Source organism: Sander lucioperca, chromosome 20 (genome assembly GCF_008315115.2).
Source record: "Sander lucioperca isolate FBNREF2018 chromosome 20, SLUC_FBN_1.2, whole genome shotgun sequence".
Taxonomy (NCBI): Eukaryota; Metazoa; Chordata; class Actinopteri; order Perciformes; family Percidae; genus Sander; species Sander lucioperca.
This window is the reverse complement of record NC_050192.1, coordinates 5025254-5053086: the sequence shown is the minus strand read 5'-3', so window position 1 is coordinate 5053086 and position 27833 is coordinate 5025254. Positions and strand designations below refer to the sequence as shown.

The following is a 27833-nucleotide window of genomic DNA, read 5'->3' as shown; positions in this document are numbered from 1 at the left end:
GGTAAGTACTCAATTAGTTCAAAATACTAATAGATTATGATATATTATCAAAAGTATCCAAAGCAGTTCAAATGTAACATTAAACTTACCTCATACATCATTTAAGTACATTTTTTGCTAATAGGCCTACTTCTGTACTGCTTTTTGAAACACTGAATGCATGACTTTTATTTGTAATAGAGTATTTTTATACTATAGGATTGGTACTTTTACTTACGTAAAATATGTGAGTACTTCTTCTCTTCCAGCACTGCCAGATACCCAGAGACGTTTTGTGGTTGGTCTCTACTGTTGGATGGGGTAAAACCTCTGATTAGACACCTTTAATCCTTATTTCGTTGACTCCCTGAACTCCTCACAAAGGCCCCCTGGAGTTTCCTCATGGACCGTCATGTTGGGAGCCCCGGTGTGAGTAGCAGGTTGTGGGCTCCATCCATTACGCACAAACTGGATGTTCCTTTAAATGAGAGAAAAATGCGGAGGAGAGGCGGAGCTGCTGCTGCTGTCACTACACAACCTCTCTCCGTCTCCCTGCGATCCTTAGAAATAGATGTGCGGGGCAGAGCGGGCAGCAGGCGCACACTGTGGGGAAATGAAACACGCTGCAGGTCCCGAAGCAGCAGACGAGCTGAGCAGACCCGTTCACTTCATCTCCAGTCTTCTCCTCTCTCAGCGGGACATCACACACCGTCCGGGGTCATGCTGTTTCTTCATGAGTTATTATCGGCTTATTGGATCGCAGCTGAGTGAAAGAGAAAGTCCACACTGGATTTGAACCTACGCACTTGTCTCTGCCACCGTGGATGAAATCTTTGCATAGCCTACTTGATGTCTGAATAACTCCAGCGCATTTTCTCCCTTTTCTCACATATTTCGGATTATTCCTTTAAAACAAGGAGAGATGTTGGTCTTATTTGTAATCAGCCTGGCCGTGTTGTCAAATGCAGGTTAGTTAGTGTGTGTGTGTGTGTGTGTGTGTGTGTGTGTGTGTGTGTGTGTGTGTGTGTGTGTGTGTGTGTGTGTGTGTGCGCGCGCGCGTGCGTGTGTGTGTGTGTGCGTGTGTTTTTTTTTTTTACATTAAACATCCTATTGTCAGAGTTATTGTTATTAATGAGCAGCGAAGTGCACCAATGCAGAACAATGCAGAATAATTTTATTCTTTCACTAGAAGAGTTCCTACTTTGCATTTCTAAACACTTGGACTCGCATACTAAACGTTTAGAGTTGATTCCAAATCACCTAAAATGTCTAAGCCTCATTGTTGTTCACTGCGACAGATTTGAATGGAAGTAGTATTCAAAACATACTAGTTGTGATTTGTCTTTTTCGATCAATAGCTTCCAAATTAGGTAGGCTATAATATATGCAAGTTCTTGTAAAATTAAATCTAGTTTAATTTAACACATTTATTTATTAGTTTACTTCCTATTAATTAGCACAAAATGTTTTTTTTATTATACAGTTGAAAGGTTTCCCCCATGACCTCCACACATACAGACAGTTATGTAATTCATCATGAACTCCAGTCTAACAAAGAACATCCCTCTAGAAAAGGTTCCTCAGTGCAAAAGTTCAATAATTCCGGCTCTGAGGTTTAATATGAGCCCATCTGTGAAGTCATTGACATGAAAAACAAAGTGAGCTCCAGGTTTTAGTTAATAAATCCAAGATGGAAGATGACACTTTGGCCCTCGGGGGGTTTGCAAAGCGTCTGGAAGGCGTCTGAATGCTGCTCATCCTCCCCGAGCTGCCAAACTTTATCTGTGTTAGAGTCCACGCTGGCTGCAGTCTGCAGCAGGCAGGTGCACAATGCTTCTATTATCCCTTTAGCGTAACATTTCCGATCGAGGTAAATCACTTGTGTACACACACACACACTGAGTCACTCTCAGCTTGCCCACTCACTCTCACACAGACTCTGACAGATTCAGATGTGTCTGTTTACTAAACTCTCCAAAACCTCCAAACCTGCTTAAAGAGGAAGTAAGCTCTCGGGTCACAGTGGGGCATTGAATGCTGACTGCAAGACATTTTATTGCTTAATATGGTCAATTATTACACAAAATTATCCGCTTAGATAGGGAGAGTTTTCTTAAGTGTTCTTCTGTTGCAGGGGCGATTCTAGGATCAGACCTTTAGGGGGGCTCAGCCCCTAATTAGAATGTGACACGGATACAGTGCCTGGCAAAAGTGTTAACCCCCCCTGCTAAATCAGTAATTTCATTAGCGGATAATCTCTGAGCTAGCTACTGAACAACAACACCAGCTAATGTTTTTTGACACTATGATGGAACTAAACCTGACACTTTATTAGTCACAGTAATAACAACGATTTGACACAATGTTCTAACATTCAGCAATTTTAGTTGCTTACATTTCAATTTGGGTTCTAATCTGCACCATGAAATGACCAACTTCTTCTCTGGGGACTACCAACGTTAAACTTCACAACCGTCTCCTGCTCTCCCTCTGACAGATCAGATAAAGACTCAGCCAATGGCCGATTGGCCAACATTACGTTTCTGTTAACCCTTTCCTTGACGGGGTTACAGGTGCATAGCATTGGCGTCAGCGACACAGGATATTAAACCTGTGTCAAGCCCTTTGAACCTGTAATTGTTTGTCCTCTGTCACTAACAGACAAGTTTGCAAACTCTAACTTGAAGCATTAAAGTTGATTTAAAATCACCCTTTTTAGGGGGGCTTGAGCCTATGTTCTGTTGTAAGTTTTGTTCAGGTACGGCCTTTGAAATTGGTTTTCTGGCCATTTGTATTGCTCTTCCTCTTAAAATCTAGACTTCTGGAGTTCAAAAAAGTCAATTCATAACAACAAACCATAAAAAATGTTCTCACTTATCTCTAGCGGTACAGTATCTAGCCATGCATCTTTCCCTTTCTCTGTCCTACCAAAGAAATAGTCCCGGTGTGACCTGTATAGAGGATTTTAGTGCCATTTTAATGCCGCAATGCTGTGTTAAAGTTATTTCATTCACCTCCATTGTATTGGGGTGAAGGCAGACATTTTACAATGTGGACAAATACTATATGCATGGCTAAATAACACTAGAGGTGTGTGATACGCGAAGTACGCGTGTAAACTCTTTTTTTTCTCTTTCTCCATCCATCCAGGTCTGTCGTTGGAGGTGTTTCGTGCAGGTGTGGCCCCTCGCTGTGAGAGCCGGGCCTGCAACCCCCGTATGGGTAACTTAGCCCTGGGTCGCCGGGTCATGACGCAGACCGTCTGTGGCAACAACAACACCGAGCTCTACTGCTCCTACTCCGACCCCAACACCAACCTGGCCTGCAGCGCTGCAAAGTGCGCCAAATGCAACGCCGGCTTGCCTCTCCTGTCCCACCTGGCCGGGGCCATGTCCGACTCCTCCTTCCGTCACCCCAACACCTGGTGGCAGTCGGCTGAGCGGGTGGAGTCTGAGACGGTGCAGCTGGACCTGGAGGCGGAGTTCTACTTCACACATCTCATCATGGTGTTTCGCTCGCCGAGGCCTGCTGCCATGACCCTGGAGCGTTCGCAGGACTTTGGGAAAACGTGGAAGATGCTGCAGTACTATGCCAGCAACTGCAGCGCCGCCTTCAGGATGGAGGAGGGAAAGGCAGGTGTGGGCCGGGACGGGGCCACCTGCAGCTCCAAATACTCCGGGGCTTATCCCTGCAACCGTGGAGAGGTGAGGAGGGAGCTGTATGTTTCTTACCTTTACATCAGACATTAAAATCTGTCTGTGTCTGCACTAATCGATATTTTCATAGTCACACTGGATCAAATTACTCCATGTAATGTGGAAGGTGTGGCTCACAGCGACAAACCTCAGCTCTACGACGCTTCTTTACTCTTACTGTTTGGGTTCACCGCTCTCATCAGCATCATTTCCAGCAGCATGAAGCAGCTGTTTTCATCTCTCTAAAAACCCCACTGTACACTTCCTGCTCAGCACCAAACAACAGACAGACAAAGTTAGCAACTAGTTGGTAAACCTAGTGGAGCTTTTAGCAGCTACAGGGCCATATATTTCCCTCAGATGTTGGCCCCAGGTGGCCAAAAGATTTGTTAAAAGCTATAGAGCGTAGTTTCTGCCCCCCACCTCCACGCAGTTGCTAGTAGCCAAGGAGGACAAGGAGGATTAAAAAAACATGATGGACTCTTCAGAAGAGGTCATTATCTTCACTCGAGTTTCTGCGCGGGAAAGTCACCGGACGACACAATCTTCTGAACATAGCCATACTGAGAAATACAGAGAGAGTTGGGTGGAGCTGATAGTCTTAATTAGCTTTGTAGCAACTCAGTTGGCAATGACTTGAATGTAACATTCGTTCATTAATATCAAAAAGTTACGCACTAAAGCTTCAAATAAGGTAATGTATGAGATATAATATAAATTACAGGTTAAGTCAAAATAACTTAAATTAAGTAAAAGTTCAAGAGTTTCAGTGTCGAGTATACACAGTAACATTTCTTTTTCTTCAACCACAACGCAGATTTCTTTGTCTTTTCTCTTCACAATTTATTACTACCTGCCAGAAGCGCTTAGGATGATCAGATTTGTATCAGGCCTCGGTTGAATTCCCTCCATTTCGTTCAATCTAAACACAGTCAGATCGCTCAGAAGGCAGGGGAAAAGAGGGCGGATACACACCTGCAGTGTAATGCTGGAGGGGGTGACAGAGCGTTTTCTGCTCAGCTGTTTCTTTCTCTATGAATGAATTGCTAATTATGTCATATCACACATGCTGTGTATGACAGGTAAATAATGCTAAAGACAGGCGCTTATTTTCTTCTTAACAAACGATTTAAAGTGTATCATTACCCCTCCTACTGGAACAAATTCAGTCCTGTAAGTCACGCAACATGCAAGAGTCATACAGTCACACGACTGAGCAGAATGAAAGCAGAGCTCAGCCAGGTGGGGGAAGCTCTGTGAGTGTGCGTGTGTGCGTGCATGAGTGAGTGTTTAATAGGCATACTTTGACTGTAGCACGAGAGGGCTTCTTGAAGTCTATTGATGTTTAATTGAAGCAGTGTGTCTGCTCTGCAGATGTGTGTGGAGGCGCATGCCAAGCGTGGTGCTGCTCTGGACTCCCTGCAGTGCTCTCATGTGTAATGTGTGTTTGCCTCCTCTTTGACGGGCTCTCGCTGCTACGACTCCTTTCCAAGTATTCAGCTGTTATGGCCTTATTCTGCTGCTGTATCATAAATCTTTCTTATGTACTCCTGCTGTGTTTCTTTGTACATGTGTTCTTGGTTTAAGTTTGCGTGTGGATTTATGGACTTGTGCTTGTAAGAAAAAACCCTTTTGGCATTTATTACATGACTTTCTCTCCACCTTTTGTTCATGAAGGTGTGAAAAACAGCAGCTTATTTTCCTTTCTGCCTCTCTCTCTGACTTTCTACTTCACATATTGGTTTCTGCACGTTTCTCAGCAACCTGTGCTGGGAGCATGACATTTGACTTCTAACCCCTCAACTGATGACCCAGAGATTAAAAGAGGTCAAGTAGTGCTCTGACAGACCAGCAGCTGCTGCTGCTCAGCTGTTCGCACTTTTTCTGCTCCTGTGTGTTCTTGTTGTGATTGTACGTCAACTATAATGACAGTTAAACAGTTTATAAGCATTGCAATTTAGTTTATTTATTGATTATTGACCTTGGAGTTTGCTAAGTTGTCATGGCGAATTAATATGAACTTGAAAATGAGCCCTCTAATTGTTGGTCAACATAATAGAATAACAAAGTGTTGAATGAAATCTATTTTAGAAAAACAGAAATTATTGTTAAAACACTAAAACACACTTAGATAAAAACACTGAAATATTAAAGCAAAGTAAATAGGCCATATAACTTGAATAAGTAATGTGTGTGTGTGTGTGTGTGTGTGTGTGTGTGTGTGTGTGTGTGTGTGTGTGTGTGTGTGTGTGTGTGTGTGTTGTCTTATTTATGAGGTCAGCTGTGCTGGAAGAATGTGAGGGAAAAGAATGAGGCAGACCAGCCAACACACATATCCTCTCTCTTTTCCACAGTTCCTCGAGCACACACACACACACACACACACACACACACACACACACACACTCATCCGTGCCCTTTCAGATAAACACATACAGTTGGCTCTCCGTCTGTCTGCTGGGAAGGAAGTGCCGTTGCTCTGATCGATGTTGGTACTGTTGGCTAGACACCCATCCCCCCCCCCCTCTCTGTTTCCCTCTCCGTCTTTCTCCTTCCATCAATGCCCATTGTGCCTGTTTACCAGATTACAGTCCACAGTGCTTTGATGGAATTACGTCTGTTTAAGCCAGACTTACTTTTATTTTTCAGCCGGAAGTGGACACGTGGCCCACGGTGAACCCACTGCCTCAGGACGTAGATCGACTAAACTTAAAATGTGGCTCATTGGGCCTGAAATGTGTTGCATATTTGTGACGGCAGGTATAAAACTTTCAAGACTCTCTTTTTTTTTCTCAACTTCCGTAATTATGCTAATGTTATTATGTATATTATTATGTGATATTCTCCGTAGAGCAAAGATTCTCAGATTCTACATTAGACACACAGGAGTGATAGTGAGGGTTTAAAATAGCAGCTTGTAAATGCAATTACAGTTCAAAGTTCCCTGTGGAGTTTTCTTGTAAACCAATGCCAGTATAAATATTTATAGTCAGTGTTTCCCACCAAAACACACTGAGGCCCAATGAGTGCATTTCCTTTCTCACAAAACATTTGCAAAGTATTTTGAAACCTGCATCATTTTTCGGGACATTGCTACCTTATTTTTCCTGTTACCACTACCAACTGTATATCAGTGAAACAGCCTGAAAGATCTCTCTCACGTACGTCTGCAGTGAGTGTGAGTAGAGTTTGAGATATAAAGAAAACGAGGACCCGCTCATCAAAACGTTGCTCCATAGTGCCGCTGGTGGTCAAAAGCTCCACGTCCATCACTCGCCACGTCTCACTGAACAGGCAGACTTTTATTTTATCAAATTTAACAATCCACACCGACTCAGAGACCTGTACAAGAGATGCACCTCCATCCAAAGGTTAGCATTTCTGCTGCAAGAGGACACTGTTTACTGTAATTTACAGCAAACTACATCCTCTTGCAACTCAGGAAATGCTTAACGTAATAAAAAGTGGAGCAAAAAAGTGAAAGACAAAATAGACAAGAAGTTAAATGTGCAATGTAGTCATTAAACATTGTTTGAAAAGCAGTTAAAGAGCAGTGTTTGAGCTAAACCATAGATTTTTTTACCATCTTTTGTTAAAAAATCTGTATATAACAATATCAGTAAATAAACAGATAAATTCTGAATTATTTTCTTCATTTTCCTTGGCCCCCCTAAAAAACCCTTAAGGACTCCTGGGGAGACTTTATCCATTCAGGGCTCAGATGAACGTAAACATGGGTTTCATCAGCGTATTTGTGAACACTAATATTTTGTCTCCACATTCAAAGGAAAACTACGAGGCATCACTGTATAGTAAAAGCTCCAAGATGGCCTGGTGTGGGATTTGTGTTGTGTAAAGGAAAGCATGACACTGATGTCTACGTGCATGCCAGTGTGGTTGTGTGTGTGTGCTGGTGTTGCTGTGGTGTCACCGGGCTGTCGCGGGCCTTTTGTCCGGCTCTGAGTTATGTGAAGCTGAATCTCCGTCCCCCGTCTTTGTCTGGCCCTGCTCTCCGTGCTCTCCCGCGGACCGGCGCCCCTCGTCCTATTTGTCGTGTTCTCTTAATTGTGGACCACAATGCCGTGACCCCGCGACCTTTTCCAACAACGGGGAAATTAATAGTGCTCCTCCTATCACACTCTCCGCCAGTCATACAGCCAATGAGGGAGCCGCATGGGGGCCTTTTGCTCGCATCTTGCTTCAGCCAAAGAAAACGCACATAAAAACACACACACTACTCGTCCAATGATATCAATGACAGCCAGTGACAACAACACACACTTTGTAAAGAAACACAAACACACACATTTCTTTCACAGCGAGAGTTGGGGCAGACACCAACTTTTTCACCCCGACAACAGCAGCGGTGTTGGTTGCTGGTAGCAGCAGTAGCCATGGCAATGGCAGGCAGCCTATAAAGGGATCTTTGATTTGAAGGATGTCCAGGGACCAGACAGAAAGAGGGGGAATAGGGGGGGAGAAAAATTGGGTGCACTCACTTAAGGACACCCAGCACCTTCATGGTCACATGAGGATGTAGTTAATGGCGGCAGGGTGTAAGGTCATAGTTTAGTGCACAAATGATACCAAAACAACCCCTCCATTAACATGACAGATGAAGTGACATGAGTAGCATCAATAAACCTGATTGTGCCGCTGAATACAGTCGTCTAATGCCTCTAAATCGTGAATTGGGGCTGCTAGGGAGAACAGCATCCCATCTACTTGTTTGTGCTATTAAGAATGTTATGATTCTTGTCTAGATTTAAAGGAATAGAGAGGGGAAGCCATAAAGCCTAACAAAACAACTCCACCTTCTGAAGGGAAAACTAAGCCTGTATGAGTTTATTCTGTATGCTCAAGATCCTCAAAGTGGAACTGTGAGTGTTAGATCAAGTTTTAACAGGTACAAAATGTTTCAAACATAATGACAAATGGCCTTCACAAAGCCCAAAGAAAACCTGCCACTCTCATTCATCCAACAGTCCAAAAACTTGCAGGGACACAGTCTCATGCTCATATAACACAATCGGCCTCATGTATTTGGCTAAATTAAATACTGATTCAAGGTTTTAAACGGAAACGGAAGTTTAAACCAAAAAGGAAGTGATGAGAAGAAAATAAACTCTGTTGCTGTTTTTGCTTGTCTTGTCCTTTTGGTGCTGAAGAAACTAAAATGTTGCTAAAATGTTGTGGACAGTTCGGTATGTCAAATGTTATTTTGGGCTATAAAAGTCCTTCAGTTTTGTTGCTATTCGCAGTATGTGCGAAGCCTGTCCAGGATAAACAAGTTTTTTGATACATTTGGCTATTAAATATATAGTTTTGCAAAGTCCAGTCAAGGCTGAAAAATGTTATTGTCTAGAAACATCCCTAGAGAATCCATTAAGTCTGGCAGCTTGAATGTGAACCAGTCTTGTCACCTCTTAAAACTCACAAAATGGATTGTGTAGTTCTGGAACTACACAGCCAAGTTTGTCCAAAGTTCTGTTAAAAAATCGGAAGAAAAGACTGCTGACAGCCGAGGCAGCAAGTGGCACATTCCTACAATCAGGTGTTTCTTTGGAAAAGAGCACTTGAAGAGAAATCACCTTAAATGAAATGCACTTTAGCCTATTAAAATGAACACAGACTTGTTTCATTATGAAATGTGACGGCAGATCTTTCTCTTTCTGGCTAACAGGTTATCTACCGCACTCTCCCAAAGTGGGAGTCCCTGGATCCGTTCGGGGTGGAGGGCCAGCAGCAGCTGAGGGTGACCAACGTCCGAATCCGACTGCTGAAGCGTCAGTTGTGTCCCTGCCAGGCCAAAGACCTTGCCTCCGCAAACAAAGCTCTTCCAACCCAACACTTTGCCATCTACGACCTAATAGTGAAGGGAAGCTGCTTCTGTAACGGACACGCCGAGCAGTGTGTTCCTGCACCGGGTTACCAGCCCATCAGAGACCGCACCAACCATGTGGTAAGAGATGAGTGTAGAGTCATTATGTGTATTAGAATGCACTTGTTTACTCTAAAAATAGTACTTTAAAATTTTACTTTACTATTAAAGGCACCCTGTGCAGTTTGCTTGTAACATACTTGTTTGCATTCAGTGTTTCACACCAAGACATATTGTGTGTCTCCTAATACGTCTTCTTACTTACCTTTTGCTGGATCATTGTTACGTTCTTGGCATGTTACCGCCACCAACTTCCCATCAGTGGAATAGCAGGAAACCAAGGGACATCATATTCTGTAATGCCCGTTCATTTGATGGACCGGTAAATGGAACTTTCATTTATCAACACATTGGGAAATTTGACGTGAAGGCCTAGCTAGCAACTGTTGAGATGTTTCCAGCCGAGAAACTAGATGTCCTAAAAACGTTTAGTCCTTTATCACTCCTTTACTAAATACTGCACTGTATTTACAGTCCATACCGGCCAATTTATTTGAGTGTCTGAAATGTTTTATTTGTGTGTGAAATATATGCATTATACAGTACAAATTGCCTCCAAAAGTTCCCACAAGGGAAGGAACAAAGTCGCATCCAATGACGATAAAATGATGATATAAAATCTCAATTTACTGCGAACTACAGAGTAAACTATTTAGAGTGTGTTATATAGGGAGTAGAGTAGTAGTTTAACAGGGGAGTGATTGCGGACACAGCTTGCATCTTCTTCATCTCCTTCTTCATCTTTTATGGCTCACATGCACTACACGTTTGCGTTATTGCCCCCTGCAATCAGCAGGAAAGTATAATCCTATCACCCTTGTGTTCGTGCACATACATGCGAGTGCTCATGGAGCAAACAATGGAGATACAAACAAAAAAGGAACCCGCTTATCAAAACATCGCTCCAGAGCGCCACTAGTGGTCAAAAACTACGGGGTACCTTTTTAAATTTTAAAATATACAATTACATTTATTAAACTAATACTGAAATACGTCATAACTTGAGCGTGACTGTTGATTCTTGACCTTAACCTTGACCTTAGTAGTTTGACAAAAACAAATCTTAACTCATGGTCTACTTAGTAGCCTTTTCTGACGATTTTAGCTGCATCTCACACTCTGTTGAAAGCTTGAAAGTTAATCTTTAAATTAAGATTAGTTTTGTTTTTATCAAGAAAATAAATAGCAATACTCCTATTTTCAATGCAAATGAGCTTGTTTTAAGCCTTGATGCTGTGATACTGAAGCACCACTGTTCCTTCACTCTGTTTTGACCTTTCTTTCACTTGTTTTGATACTTATCATGAAGTAATCACACCCCATGGGCAGGCTTCTCACTTGTTCTAAGGAAGATTATAAGGCTTGATACTTACAGACTTAACAGCTTGCTCACTTTGTGTTGGCAGTCTTAATAACAGACTAAAGGAGGGGTGGTGAGACGGAGGATCACCTTTCCCTCTCCTGCTTCCTCTGTTCTTCTGGATCCGTCTGGTCAGATAAACAGCTGCCTTTCCTGTTCATAACAAACAAGAGATGTAGATATTGATTCAAGGGTTAAGGACGGTGTTGATGTGTTGATAAAGGTGTGAACAGACACGACTGATTCAGGGTTTTTCCTGGAAAAGTATTTCAGAGTTTATGCTCTTATCACAGCCATCTCCACAAACAGAAATGTCTGTTCTGCTGCAATCAGCGAGGCTCGACGTGGAAAGTGAGAGTCAACAAGGAGTTTCCTTTACAACTTATATAAGCAAAGACATTTATACGGATAAACAATAGTACTCATCAATGCATACTGTAGTAACAGATAGTTGAGGCTGATAGTGATAATAATATGTGAGCGTTTAGTTTACACTACTTTTTCTACATAAAGACCCAACAAAACCAACATTTTTGATATGGATCTTTTGTTTTTTTTAAAGAATTGTGACCAAGATATGCACTGAAATTAACATTGTAGCTTCTCTTTTTGATTACCGGTATATATTATATTATATATTATATTAATATGACTCTGCAAAGTAACTAAAGTTATCTTAAATAATGTATAAATAATGTAGCAGAGTGAAAAGTACAATATATGCCTGTGAGATGTCGTGAAGCAGAAGTATAAAGTATAAAGTAGCAGAAAATAGATATAGTCAACTAAAGCACATGTACTTTCTAGTCTGTTTCACATCCTATAAGTCGTTTAGAGCAGTGGTTCCCAACCTGGGGTTCGGGGACCCCTAAGGGGAGCGGCAAAGATCACAGGGGGGGCGCAAGTTTTTATCTGGTTTGAGGTTGAGGTAAAAAAAAAATATTTGCACATGTTAAACAAATTATGATAAATATATAATGTATACAAAAGTCTGTATAAAAACTATATATTTTTGTTCTCGCTTAAACTTGTAGGCAGGCTACTTAGTAGGCCAAACCTCTGGGACCTCTTAACCTGTCATCAAGTCAGCTGCTAGCTGCTATCATCCTCGTTTTTCCTGCCGCCACGGCATCACTATTTTATGAACGAAACATGGCGGAGAAACGTAAAAGTGCTGATAACCTCTGTATCAAAAAAGAAAGTAAGGGAAAGTTACCTCAACTTCGGTTTCGGAGGGGGGGCTCAGCTTTTCTTAGACACAAGTAGGGGGGGCGCCAAGGAAAAAAGGTTGGGAACCACTGGTTTAGAGCATGAAACGATAAAACGTCATGCATACTGCAACTTATAAGATCCTAAAAATTACATTCCTACAAGCAGCTTAAAAAACACTCATATTTCATCTTGATATGAAGCAGATGAAAATCTTTGGTAGGCCTGTTACACGTGATAAATGAACGACACGATTCATGTGTTTTCTTTGCTGATACCAGCGGTTTTGTAATGGAGCTGCTGATAGCCGATTTATTGGACACAATCTTTAAATCCGACTATTTTCGTGTCGAGAAATTCCAAGTGGCTCTTTCATCAGGATTTCCTTCTTTTGAGGGTGAAAAATCCTCTGAAGCAGTCTTTAGACCGCAGGGCTGTAAAACCCTCCTCTGCATGCCAGGATAATAATAATAATAATAATAATGCTTTCATGTGTGGCTAACATTTAATTTTTTATCACAAATATTAGTCCAACTTTGCCCAGGACTGGAAGTTTGAACAGTAAATCCTTCTTAACCGTCCTCATAACATTACCTCAGGTCATCGGAGCATCGCTGTGCCGTGTGCCATGTGGGTAGTGTTCGATAAACACACAGATGTTATATAAGCGACTTTTTTTCAGCAGTTTTATCAGCAGTTTGTTTTGTGTCTCTGTTTCCAGAGCCACTGTTTTCTGGTAAAACCCAAACAAGCAGAGCAGCACAAGATGGGAGATGAGGGCAGAGATTACCGATCAGTCAGGGAAGGGAAGGGCGTGTGCAGTGATGGAAGAAGTATTTAGGTCCTTTACTTAAGTAAAAGTACTAATACCACACTTTGAAAATACTCCACTTCAAGTAAAATGCCTGCATTCTAAACCTCACTTAAGTAAATAAAATTATCAGCAAAATGGACTTAATGTATCAAAAGTAAAAGTACTCACCGTGCAGTAAAATGTTCCCTGTCAGTGTTTTCCTATTATATCTGATGTTTTTGAATTAATATTCCTGCATTAATGTGTTTGTTGCATTTTACTGCTGTAGATGTTTAACGTTGGGCTAATTTAACTCCTTTATATACTGTTTAATCTACAGCAATGCATAATATTCTATAGAATTCTCGTATGTTTTAGCGACGCTATCCTGTGAGAAAGGTCCACTTTCCATGGTGTCAGAAAAACAGACCTGTTTTCAGCTTTGTGACAAAGCATTTTCCAGCTGATCCAAGAGGCTTTTTAAAGACTTTATTTAGCTTAAGAAGGAGAAGAATTTTATCAACACATAAAGGAACACCTCATCCTTCAGTTTATCATGAACATTCAACATCAACACATCTGGAGATACATGGTTTGCACTGGACAGGAAGGGGATGAAAAACTGCCATCTGAAAAGCTGTCAGACAAATGTAGTGGAGTAAAAAGTACAATATTTGCCTCAGATAGTGGAGTAAAAGTATAAAGTTACATAAAATGCCTTAAATAAGTACTTGAGTAAATGTACTTACTGGTCTTCCTTTACACTAAACATACGTACGTACATACGTGTGTGTGTGTGTGTGTGTGTGTGTGTGTGTGTGTGTGTGTGTGTGAGTGTGTGTGTGTGTGTGTGTGTGAGAAAGTGGCCTCTTATACATCGAGTCATTACTGTGCAGACACTGTAAACATAGACGAAAAGAGGTTTTGTTTTTTGTTGTTGTTGTGGTCCCCTCACATGGGGTATTTTGCAATTCAGGGTGATTACACTGTCTGTTAGTTAGCCACAAAGCCAACACACACACACACACACACACACACACATAATGACATCCAGGGACACTTACTGGAGCGTTAGCAGCAATTAGTCCAGTCAGGATGTGTGTGTTCTCTTTTTATCACAATTTAACTGCCTCTTTTTACATCTTTCTGTACCTCTTTCCCTCTCTTTCTTTCCATATCTTTAACTTACATCTGCCTTAACATATTTTCCTCATGAGTCTATTATATAGAGTAAATGTCTATTTATAAGGAGTAGCCTACAAGAGGAGAACTACTCAGTCTGTAACAAACATAACATGCTGTCTCTACTGTTTTACTGGCTTGTCATTGAGGAGGAGGTTTAATGCAAAAGGAAATCAAGTTCAATAGTTGAATGAGATTTTACCTTTTTTTATTGCATATCTCCTTAGCGTTTGAATCTTATGTGTTGACATAACAGTATGCAGTTTGATAGCAACATATAGGGGTTGTATGTACCGAATAACATTAGCCTTTGACCCAGAGGCCAATATGAGGAATTGGAGGCACTTAAGTGGTATAATTATTACAATGTATTGGAAATAATACCAGGCTGTTATAGAGTATTGACAACTACATTTATAGTTACATTAAAAGCAGGTTTTGCTGACATGGCAAAGGCATTTGATGAAGTAGTAAAAGTAATACATAATGGCACAATGCTGCATGATTTAATGCTTTTAGATATAATTTTGTGTTAGGATCCCCATTGTCATCCTATTTATTCATAACGGTCTTGGAAATACTAAATATTTTATCTGAACATCCCAAAATGTGTTTCTGGCTTCTGGTTTGGATTTAATTACAAGTTTCTGATAATTTTGTATTCGTCGTAAAATCATTAGCATCACACATCAGTCCGGCTCTGCGGTGTCCTCTGTATGGCCGAGTTTACACGGTTGCGTGTGTGCAGCTCTCAGTGTGTACATGTGTTAATTGTCCCGTATCACGTTATGGTAAACATCTGAAATGGGTCGAAATACCAGCTGTCTGGACCCGAGCCAGCTGCTGCTACTGCCCTTTTCCCCTTCTTCTTGCCCATTTCTTCTTTTTTCCCCCTCATTTCCCTCCACTCTTTTCCACTTTTCCATTAATTACTTCTTCTTCTTTTTCATTTTTGCGATATGTGTCATTAGGTCTCCTGCCTCCCATTTTCCTGGACCTCTCATTTATGCAATTGCTTCCCCCTTATTAGTGTGATTGAAATGGTGTAAAATCAGTCATGTGTGTGCGTGTGTTCACCCCGGCATTGCAGGACTGATCTGGGGTCAGAGAACATGTTGGCTTTATGCTATAGCATGTGGATGTGTTTAACTCTATACTCAGTACAGTGTGTTTGTGGGAATCAGAGCCGTCTAACACCGTGGGAAACAAATATAAGAATCGGTGTGTGTTTTTGTGCATTTGCAGTTATTTTCAATGTTTATCAGTGTGTGTCTACCTCTGTAATGTGTGTGTGTGTGTGTGTGTGTGTGTGTGTGTGTGCGCGTGTGTGTGTCAGTGAAAATGGCCTCTTAAACGTCAAGTCATTACTGCTGTGTGTGTGTGTGTGTGTGTGTGTGTGTGTGTGTGTGTGTGTGTGTGTGTGTGTGTGTGTGTGTGTGTGTGTCCTACATTACAGTTGCATGGTGTAACGCAAACAAATAAAGAGCTTCCTCAGATGCCTTGCCCCCTCCCTTTCTTCAATCATTATCCAGCATGCATGGCATTCCAGCTCACAGGAATGACAAGGAGATTGTTATTGTGCTCTCAGCGCTGCATACTTGCACTCTTCTCATACACACACACACACACACACACACACACACACACACACACACACACACACACACACACAGGCTTTTCAGACCAGAGGCCCGTTCTTGTTTCCAGTGATGAAGCCAAACAATCAATCTCCATTCACTATCACTAATTTTCAGGCGAGGGAGTACAAGAGAGACTGAGAGAGAGAGATGGAGTGAGATGAAGTGGAGAAGAAGAGGGAAAGAGTCGTAGAAAAGAAGATAGAAAGGAGGAGAAATGCAGAGTGTGAAATCTAAGAGGAACCCCCAACATACTTGTCCTTATGTGGGAAACTTTGCTCTCCATCACAGTGACCTCTTTGTTCCTCCCATCCTTCCATCTCTACCTCTGTCTGCCATTTTGCTAGTTGATAATGAGCTCTTTCCTCTCTCTCTCTCTCTCTCTCTCTCTCTCTCTCTCTCTCTCTCTCAGGTCCATGGGAAGTGTGTGTGCAGACACAACACTGCAGGTGATCACTGCGAGCGCTGCACTCCTCTCTACAACGACCGACCCTGGCAGCCCGCTGACGGACTAACAGGCGCGCCGCACGAATGTCGGAGTGAGTCGAGCAAACACAGTCGCACCTTTTCCACCACAGGAACGTGTCATGCTTTCTGAAAAAGTTCCTACAATAACATTTTAGAATGTGATTCTCAAATTAAGTTCCAGGTAGTTTCAGGTGGGACTAGCAGTGCTGTTGATGATTATAGGTCAATCAAGTGTGGGGTCACTGCCACAAGAACAAACAACTTAACAGTAACCTTTTCTTACTAAAGCCTTTGCAAAAACAGCAACAGCCTGTAGAAAAAACATCTTGAACAAAGCATGGTATCCAAGCCCTGATGAGGATTTAGAGAGAAGATTAAGCTATAAAGACAAGGAGCATTTGGGAGAATTTGGGTACACCAAATGGCAAACCAGGTGCAAAGGTTAAGAAAATAAAACAAATAGAGCGAAGCAGCAGTCTGTTTTGCACCTCAACAAGCTTTTTTTCTTCAGTGTCAAATTCATAAAATGTGAGATGTTCTTATTTATAGAAAGTTACCTGTTGTGGGGGTTTTTAACGTAGTTCCTGAAACAAATATACGTTTGTACATCAATTTTCAGAGCCTTAATGCCAAGTTTTTATTGTAAAGAAATTCTCCACCAAAAAAGGTGGCTCCTCTAGGGAGGACAGCGGCTACAGTCAGTTTGGATTCCCAACAGAGATGCAGTAAAGCCTTAAAATGTCCATAAAAACTTCTTTTCAGTAGAGCTTTGGAGCTGTAAAGAGGCAATCATGTGATGTGAAAATACAGTATAGTATAGATATATTGTGGAGTAAGTATGAGAAACTACAAACCTTTCCTGTGTTACCTTTCAAGCCTACAGGCAGTGACTGTTAGATCTAGTGCTTTTCACAGACAATTCACAGATAAATATATGGCCAATCAAAAGGCGAATATCAGCCCTATATAATAGTCTAACGATGCAGGGGCTGATAGTGACTGACAGTTCTGTCCTTGTTGCTGATGTGTTGATTTCTTCCTGTTCACACCAGAGTGTAAGTGTAACGGACACGCTCAGAGCTGCCGTTTTGACTGGACGGCGTGGCGTGAGACTGGCCAGCGCAGCGGAGGCATTTGTGACTGTCTGCACAACACTGAAGGACGTCAGTGTCAGAAATGCAAAGCTGGCTTCTACAGAGACCCCCAGAGACCACAGACAGCCCCCGACTCCTGCAAACGTAAGATACACACACCAGTCACATCTTACTAAACCTGTTGCTCATTATAACAACGTGGCTCTCAAATGAGATGACTTCAGGAATTTCACATATACATATTAGATGCAGGGATGTTGCCATACCCTATGTTCTTGCAAACCGCAACGTGTAGAACACTGCAAAATGTCATGTAGCATAATTAATCACACAAACATTGATAAAATGTTGCTGGTGTGAATCATAACATTATTCTCATACACACCACACTGGCACAGCGCTCTCATTCTCACAAGGAATGCTAAGATCACAAGCCGGGACGTGCTGGATAACGCTGATACCTGATGGGCACCTGGCCCTGTGTGTGTGTGTGTGTGTGTGTGTGTGTGTGTGTGTGTGTGTGTGTGTGTGTGTGTGTGTGTGTGTGTGTGTGTGTGTGTGTGTGTGTGTGTGTGTGTGCGCGCGTCAGCAGACGGCCCACGCTCCAGCCAACGTTTACGCCGTAGTTAATCATCAGATGGTGGCATTCCTACGTTTTGACTCAAAGCCCAACACACAAACCCCTGCGTGTCCATCTCAGCTTGTTTTGCCATTTTTCATGCATGACTCAGACCTTGAGTAGCTTAAGGGTAATCATTGGTAGTAGTGTGTGAGGGTCTCGTGTGTGTGTGTGTGTGTGTGTGTGTGTGTGTGTGAGTGGCGTGCTGCCCTCCGGTGATGAGATGAGTCTTAAGTAAACACACGATAGTCATCCATAAACACAGAGCAGTGGCTACATTCCCCGTCTGATTATGTGTCAGATTTGACCCAGCGAGCTCAGTCCTGCAGGTATGCTGGACATGATTACTTGTGTGTGTGTTCACGTAGGCACACACATTGAATTTATAACAACTGTCAAATTCCAGCAGACCATTCAAAAACATCTAGGGGGAGAATATGTTACCTATTAGCCCAATTGTATCACTCAGTCGGGGTGTCATGTCATGCATGCTTTATTTCTTATTTCTTTATATCAAGAGGTGCCACAATATGCAAGCAAAGGCTGAAACGCTAACAAAAGGCCTGTAGCTAGCTAAAAACATTAGATTTAAGCATATCAAAAGATTATTTTAGCAACCAGAGAGAACACTTTAGCTGTTAGTAAGCAAATTTTAGCTTTGTGTTAGCAAGCTAAGGCACTTACAAACATAATAGCTTTCTGATATATCCACATTCCACTATAACACAAGTTGCATACTGCCAAAATGCCTCAGCTTAACAAAACTATAACAGCTTGTAACAGCTTACAGAAATATAGTTAGCCTAAAACTGACAAGTGTGATGACAAATGTCTGTGCACATCTAATGTTAGGCATACTGAGTGTCAACATCTCTTTCTGCTGATGCTTCACATTTTATTGCCTGTATCCACTTTTGTCTTCCTAAAAGCTCAGTTTTTTTAGTTTGGCGGCTTATAAAAACTTAGTTATGGGTTCTTTACCCGGGGTCAGCCCTATGTTGCACAGCCCAATGGTCCCACATCCCTATGTTCCCGCATTTATAAGAATTTTTTTTTCACTGAAAATTAGGCCCTATGTTCTCATAGCCCTATGTTCCCACAAAATTAGGCCCTATGTTAGGGTTAGGGTTAGGGTTACATTCCATCTGTAGTCCATTGCTACTGGATAATAGGTTGGGTGTAATTGGCTATCAAATTGGGAGAAAGGGGGATAACATCTGATACAAATTTATGAAAAGGAAATGTGGGAACATAGGGCCTAATTTTAGAAAAAAATCTTAGAAATGTGGGAACGAGGGCCTAATTTTGAAAATAAATCTTAGAAATGTGGGAACATAGGGCTGTGGGAACAGAGGCACGCTCCCCTTTACCCTGTTGGTAGTGCATCTAACCACACGGCAGCTTTTAGGCATTTTTCTGTTGTTTGCTAGAGAACAGAATTGACAAGGAGGCACCTTAATGCAATACAAAGTCAACACAGAGCGATGAATTGTTTTCCCCTCCGGTGTGGGCAGGAGTTAAATGCGCTCTGTCTCTATGGTGAACATGGTAAACATCATGCCCACTTAGCATCAGCGTGTAAGCGTTATCATTGTGAGCATGTTAGCATGCTGACATTAGCATTTAACTCATTAAGCATCACAGAGCTGCTAGCATGGTCTAGTTTTCCCACATAAATCTTTAAACTTGTCACAATCATATAGCGTGTACACCAAGCAGCATAAATACTCACTACTTCTACATACTTACTTTTACATCTTTGTTTGAGGCTAACTGTTCTGCTTAGAGTCCGTTAGCATTGATTCAAGATCTTTTATTGGAGCAGATGTATGCCAACAAGGCACAGCCTTATTTGATTGTTGTTATCAGTATTGTATTAGTTTTTTATTAGTATGTATTTATGTCTTTATTTAAGACCATAAAGTTTAGGTGTGTTGACTTATCTGATAAGGTAGAAAATTGATGCACCGCCTTTGTTTAAAGCAGACATGTTATTATAGGTTTGGATTTCAGTGATTGGGTTGGTTGTCATACATGGGGGTTTTACTGCGCCTAAAAACTTGCCTGTGGATGGGCGTTGGAGGGCTAATGATCCTCACTGACGGCTGATTGATATAAAGAAGGAGCAACGGCATGGCTTTGGAGAACCCCTGAGACGAAGGTACAGGTTGTGAAATCCCGCTGACAATGGAGGAATTTCCCTCCATCGTGAGGAACATTTTCTTCATACCAGTCTTCGAGGGGCCCTGGAAAGAAAACACTCCTGTCAAGCTTGTACACACCAAAACTCTTTAGCGGGGGGGAAAGTTACAATGTGTGGTTTATATATATGTATGTGTATGTGTGTGTGTGTGTGTGTGTGTGTGGGCGGGGGGGGGGTTGTCTACACTTGTTGCTCAGGCAGGTATCTTGTCATGTCTCATGAAGTTTTCAATGTCAGAGCTCTTGCAGCTATACACACACACACACACACACACACACACACACACACACACACACACACACACACATTACCACACAGGAGTCCTAGTGTAATGACCCCCTTCAAATGCTCAATTTTCACGCAGATATATAAACACACACACTTACCAAACACATTGTCACACGTGTTTTGGCTTTACATCGAACTGAGGTGGTGCTGTAATCTGGGTTACATTAATTATTAACGTGCAGAGGCTGCTAACTAAACAATAGTGTAGATACACGTGCGAAAATCTTATCTTGTAATAGTCGTTACATGTCTGGTAATTTGTATGTCTTGTGTGTGCTTGTGTGCACGTCTGTAAAATCTATAAATGTGATTTCATTATTATTTTATTGGAATTGCACAGTTTGGTCTAGTAAGGGTTATGTTGTCCCGGGTGATTTGTCTGATAAACTGTCTGATCAAATGTGGGAAACCTGACATTCCTGCTCCCTTTTATTAAGGAATTCCGAAAAATATAACATAAAAACATAGACATAGGGTGCCTGGGTAGCTCACCTGGTAGAGCAGGCGCCCATATATAGAGGTTTACTCCTCAACGCAGCGGACGCCGGTTCGACTCTGACCTGCGGCCCTTTGCTGCATGTCATTCCCCCTTTCTCTCCCCTTTCATGTCTTCAGCTGTCCTCTATAAATAAAGGCTTAAAAATGCCCACAAAATAATCTTCAAAAAAAACAGACATAAATCACATACATTTAATACAAAATATTGTACATGTTTTGTAAAATAAACAGGACCTAAAAAATATTTTATAGTTGTAGAATGGTCACATACTGCTGCAACTAACAGTTATTTGCATTATGGATTAAATTTGTTATTCTTTTTTCTATAAGATGTCAGAAAATAATAAAAAGTAGCCATGACATCTGCGGTGATGTCGTCATATGTCTTCTTTTGTCTAACCAACAGTCCAAAACACAAAGATATTTAATTTACAACAATATAGAACAGAAAGAAGTTAGAACCACTGTTTACCACAGTTTAAGCTACGGTGTGTAGTTTCTGTCGCCCCCATGAGGAATTCTAAGTAATGACAACAACACTGTCGGCGCGTCCACATGATACAAGCCTTCCGTGATCGCGCACAGCCCCCACCCCTCCTCCACGCAGTTGCTAGTAGCCAAGGAGAACATGGAGGATTAAAAAAACATGATAGACTCTTCAGAAGAGGTAATTATCTTCACTCGAGTTTCTGCGCGAAAGTCGCCGGACGACACAATCTTCTGAACATAGCCACACTGAGAAATACAGAGAGAGTTGTGTGGAGCTGATAGTCTTAATTAGCTTCATTTGGCAATGGCTTCAATGTAATGGACGTTCATTAATATCAAAAAGTTACGCACTAAAGCTTTAAACTAAATAAGACTGGTGGCACCTTGGTAACCTATTTTGGAGTTGGTAGAGACCAAAACGGAGTTAAAAGTATACATAAACTACAAACACATGCTACCGTTTCTCAGTGTGTTTGATGTGTAAATAGGCAGTTCTTTACCAAAGCAAGTTTATAAGGTATTAATATGTCAGTTTTGTCATTACAGCAAACCCCCCCCCCCCCCCAAGTTGCAGAAAAAGTAATTAAACTATTAAAATGTAATGTGATGTTGCTCTAAGGATCCCAGTGTCAGAAGGCTTTATTTAGTTTTCAATAATAATAATAATAATAATAATAATAATAATTTATACTTTTATTAATCCCACAAGGGAAATTACAATGTTTTACAATGATTACACTACTACATTTGCAGAGTCATATTGCATTTTAATCATTAAGTAATTAATCAATTTGTGAACCATTAAAATAGCCTTGAAAGCGTTGCTGTTTATTGAGAAATTTGTCCGTAGTACTATGTTTTTTTTTTCTATAGTCAAACATTGAGAGAGTGCAGGGAGACATGCCTCTGGGTGTACAGTATATAATTAGTTAGAGTCATTTACTGCCAGTCTAGCTTCAAGCATCATTAAACAGTAGAGAAATGGCTCCAAACAACACCCCCTCTTTGTTTCTCCCTCCTCGTCTTCTGCCTCTCCTTCACCACATCTCCCCCCCCCTCGTCCTCCCCTAAGATAGGGACAGATTTATGGGGGAGGCCTGACACCTCCTCCTGCAAAAAGCTACGGGTCTCAGTGTCGATAACAGTAGAAAGACAGCAGACAGTAGTTTTCTCAGACTGTCAGTGGAAATGTGTGTGTGTGTGTGTGAGATAAGAAGGAGAGAGAGGCCTTTGTATTACAAGTTTCTGCAACAATAGCAGACATACAAATAGAACAACTGATGAATGATGAAATACTTAAATCCTGGTAATAAATTGTAAAACTGTCAGCTTAAAAGACCTTTAGACTCGATGCTTTTCAATGTGACATTTTTCATTTTCTTAGATATATTTTGAAGCTTTATTATATTTAATAATTTCTTTAGATTATTGTTTTAGAATATATTTTTAGCCAGACTGAAATATCTCAACAACTTTTGGATGGATTGCCATGAAATTTAGATCAGACAATTATGATCCCCAGAAGATGAATCCTACTGCCTTTTTCGTCTAGCAAAATCGTCAAGTTTAAATTTGTCCAATATTTTTGCTTTATGACCAAATGTCTGCAAAACTAATGACAAAACACTGACACATTTTAACCAATATGTATATGTATATGTAGCTTCCCATTATAATTTCTTCAGAGATAAACTACCAAACAACTCATAGGGATCTTATATCCTAGTATTTCTTGTAGCACTTTACAAACTATTTCCCAAAACACAGTTATTTCCAAAAAACATGTGAGTGATTTACACTATTTAACATTACTGATGTAGCTACTTGCTTTTCATCTTCAGTGTGATAAAGAAACAAATCAGATTTTTTCCAGGAGAATATTCTCCATGTCTGTCAACATTTGCTAATGGTTAGGTTGATGGGAATGTCATTAGTTTTGCAGGTATATGGACATAAAGTATCAAGGACAAATTAAAATGAGGAGAAGTCAGGGGGATTACCAAAGTCAGTAGGAATCATCCTCTGGGGATCATTTCACGGCAATGTTGTAACATTGCCATCCTTACTTTCTTTCTCATGGGTGTTGTGGCTTTTGATTTAAATATTGCAGCCTTCAGAGCCAAAAAATTTAGTTTTTCAAACTTTAACAAATCATCAATTAAATGTGACTTTGGTATAATCACTGTTAAAAAAAGAACACCATAGTTGAGATTAATGGTCTCTGTTTGACACCATTGTTGATGCTGTTAAAATTTAAAATTTAAACCACAGCTTTGGGGGTGTTGTGGTGAGACAGCAGTTTAGACACACAACATTTAACCACACTGTCCCTGGTTTGATTCAGACCGGTGAGACCTTTGTCATTCTTCTATCTCCCTGTTTGTTTTCTGTTTGACTCTCTACTCTCAGCTATCTACAAAGGAAAAATTGTGTTTAAAAAATAAACTAAAGCCACATATGTAAATCTTGGGGCTTCCTGTCACAAAAAAAGGGTGTTGCTGGGTCTTCCTTAACCGAACGGCCTCCATTTGTGATGTAAAGAAATCATCATCTAAGAAATGTATACTAATGATTTATTGATTGTCAAAATGCAACATGTAACACCTTCATATCTAAACTACTTGTTTTTCTCTCCCAGCATGCAACTGTCACCCCTTGGGCTCCATGCCCTTCCACTTGGCTGACAGCTCACTCTGCGACCCTTCCAACGGAAACTGCATCTGTAAACCTGGAGTAGGTGGAGCCAACTGTGACAGGTGCATGGTGGGATACTGGGGCTTCCACGAGTATGGCTGCCGTCCATGTGATTGTGCAGGAGACTGTGATCCGTTTACTGGAGACTGTATGTTTGGGTGAGTAAAAAACCAAAACCATATTCTCTCCAGATACCAATACCTAAACTCAGAGTATATGCTGATGATGAGTATCATTTTTGGCCTGATGTTGGTTCAAGGGTCACAGGATTCATCCTCTGAGGATCATGGTTATCCAGGGCAAATTTCGCAGACGTTTGGGAATTAGTCATCAGTAATCATTTGTATTGTATGAACAAAGGAGAAAGCATCCAGGGGGGCTCCAAAATGATCAAGAAACAATTTCTGGGGACCATCAATATCCATGCTGAATTTCATGGTATCCCCGCCAGTAGTTATTGAGATATTCTGCTCTGCAGCAACGTATTGGACACTTGAAATTTTATCAAATTTGCCTCAATAAGCAATGAAGTAAGGTCCATTTAACATTTGTTAAATACAGATTCACATTCCCATGTGTGTGTGCTGATGTTGTAATGTGCTTGTGCAGCTCTGATCTGGACCTGTACAACTTAGAGGGAAACTCCAGCGAGCCGGTGAGGATCTTCAGAACAGACGAACTCTTCTCTGCCCTTCACTACTCAGGTGAGCTACAAAGACTGTGTGTGTGTGTGTGTGTGTGTGTGTGTGTGTGTGTGTGTGTGTGTGTGTGTGTGTGTGTGTGTGTGTGTGTGTGTGTGTGTGTGTGTGTGCATGTGTGTGTGTTATTCATCCTCCTCCACAGTCCAGTGACTGAGCATTAATGGTTAAGTAATGAAAGTCTTCATAGGGCCTTAGAAGGAAATGTGTGTGTGTGTGTGTGTGTGTGTGTGCGTGCGTGTGCGTGGACAGTTTCCAAATGTCCCTTCTATTAGACCCCCCACCACCAGCATGTAACTGCAGCTTTCATAGGCACATTCCTCACTGGACACACACACACTGTGCTTGCATTCTTAGGACGCCATGCACAGTATCTAATACCACACACAAACACACACACACACACTAATCTGTACCCGTGTCTGTCTCTTGCAGAGAAGTGTGAGTGCAAAGAGCAAGCCCTAACCAACAGTAAACTGTTCTGCATCATGAATTATGCATACGGTAAGAATTTTCTGGAACGTAAAAGTGTTTGCAACTTTCTTTGCATTTCTTTGTCCCCAATGTCTGATCTTCGTCATCTTTCTACGTTCTTTCTCAATATTGCAGCATTCAGAGTTATTAATAAATGTATTTTCTACCTGACTCTTAGTCCTGAAGGTGAAAGTGCTGTCAGCCCACGATAAGGGCTCCCACGCCGAGGTGGAGGTCAAAGTTCAGAAGGTGCTCAGTCAGAACGCCAAGGTGAAGATACAGCTGGGTTGGGTCACTCTTTACCCTGAGTCCTGGACTGCACGGGGCTGCACCTGCCCCATCCTCAACCCAGGTCAGACTAACACTCCTATGATTGTCTCACCCAGTACAGGTCAGAAATCAAATTCTTTAAAGACTGATACCGAAAGTTTAGGAAACTTTCCATTAATGACACATAAATAACCCACTGAAACCCAGAATAATCACGAAGATAAATGACAAAATAATGGTCTTTTCATGAGATTTGTGGACAATAATAAAAATATAGAATAGCAAAACCCTTATTGATAATGTACAACAAGATGTCCTGGTATCAAATGGCAAAATACATCAGTTTTTTAACAAACGCATCCCAGCCGATCAGAAAAAGAAGTATATTCTGAAGCTTTTGCATGAAGGCCAGTAACATTGCAATACATGTAAGCTGTTATGAGAATCAGTCAGTATAGCTTTTAAGTTGATTGACGTGGATTAAGTGTCCCTGACCTTTGGCGTCATTTCTCAGGGTTGGAGTACCTTGTGGCGGGCCACACGGACCGTAAGCAGGGCCGCCTCCTGGTCAACATGAAGAGCTTCGTCAAACCTTGGAAAGCCAGCTTGGGGCGCAAAGTCCTCACGCTGCTCAAGAAAGACTGCAACTGGTAGACGGACCGTTAAAACACTGGAGGACAGATGGACACATAGACAACAATGCCGTGAATTTTCTTGTCCTCCAGGTGTGGAATATTGAATTGAGCAGGTTTTTGGGGGCTGAACAGTATGATTGAAACCCCCTTTATTTCCCTGCTGTTGTCCAATGAGAGCTTGTGGCAGACTGCACCAGCTAAAAGCACACAGGATATAAATTTATTAAGACATATCATGTCTCGCACATTCCTATGTAGGATTTCTTTTGCTGCTGCAGCTCAAGAAATGGAGGAATTCAGTGCTTTGGCCAGAGTGACTCCCTCTGGACGCATTGAGATACATTAAAACTGAATCTCTTCCTCTCTGCAGCACTTTAGCCTAAGATGGACTGAGGGAATATGGACAGACAAAGAGAGGAGGATTTAACATACACACTAAATGAGCCCCCTGACATAGACTGTGGATGGAGCATGTCCATTCTCTATTACAGTGGACACTCCTTCGCACAGGCAGCAGTGTATGTGTGTGCTGACATAATGTGCAAAGCACCCAGAGTGACGCTGAACAAGCCATACAAGCCACTACAGGTGGTTAAATCTTAGCCAGTCCAGGTGTGCCTGTCTTGAAATCAGAGTGCATGGGTTTTATCCCGAACGTGAATGTATTTGCCTGTGTGTGTGCATGTGAGACAGAGAGAGAGAGGGAGTTTGAATGCAGAGGTATATTACGAGCACAGTCCAGATTCAGTCCAGCTCTGAAGCTTTTCCCTAGGTTTGTGAGTGCACTTTCAAAAACAGCTGTTCCAATGTTTATGATACAGCGTCATGTATATTGATTCATCTCATATTACACTCAATTCAGAAAATCCTTGTTATTCCTTCCTTTGTGCTCTTGTACAGTATTATTTGTATATATCTATATAAATATTATGTTCATCTTTCTCCCTCTGTTTAATTGTTTTTGTATGTCGTAATATTAAAGGATAATTACAACTTTGGTCTTAGTTTTAGCACTTGGTCATTATTTCTATTGGTTATGATTATGTATTACCTGCTAAAGTAATTGCTGAGATCTGGGAACACGGCAATGTCGCTTTACAAAAGTCCAAACACGTGTTTAGACGATCAGACAGGTTGTGAACAGTTTAGCCAGTCTAAAAAAAAATGGGGAAACTGTCTTAGTTCACAAATATGGTGAATTAGGTCAACTTGTACCGTAGAAGAAGTGCATACAAATATCACACAACTATCATCGGAAAATTAGTAAAGCTTCGTACAAAGGAAAGGAAAAATTGCAGCTTCTTGATCAACCTGTTCGCCGTGTTTCTTTATTCTTTTACATTCATGTAGTTTTGATAAATTGTGATTTGAACAAAGCAAAATATTCAAATGTAAAAATGAAAAGACTTGTAGGAACTTTTCTCCAAAATATTGCATTATATACATTATTACTATTAATGCAAACATAAGTTCTTGACTAGACCTTCCAGGTCAAAGTGGCCCATCAGGACTCTCCCAAACTGTGTTGGATATGTGTGAAGTAATTTTACCTTAATTTTCTCTCCCAAAAAAGTTTGTTTTAAACCTGTCGAACTGCTTGTCGTTCT

At 41.2% G+C, this 27833-nt stretch overlaps 1 protein-coding gene across 1 annotated transcript; it reads left to right on the top strand.

Moving 5' to 3' along the window:
- The first annotated feature begins 509 nt into the window (after positions 1 to 509).
- On the top strand, positions 510 to 27230 carry ntn4 (netrin 4). Its single transcript, XM_031313463.2, has 10 exons — positions 510 to 947; positions 3130 to 3683; positions 9358 to 9636; positions 16209 to 16335; positions 17317 to 17502; positions 24094 to 24307; positions 24759 to 24853; positions 25283 to 25351; positions 25500 to 25673; positions 26106 to 27230. The coding sequence occupies exons 1-10, from the start codon at positions 902 to 904 to the stop codon at positions 26243 to 26245; spliced, it is 1884 nt and encodes a 627-aa protein (XP_031169323.1). The 5' UTR covers positions 510 to 901; the 3' UTR covers positions 26246 to 27230.
- The last annotated feature ends 603 nt before the right edge of the window (positions 27231 to 27833 follow it).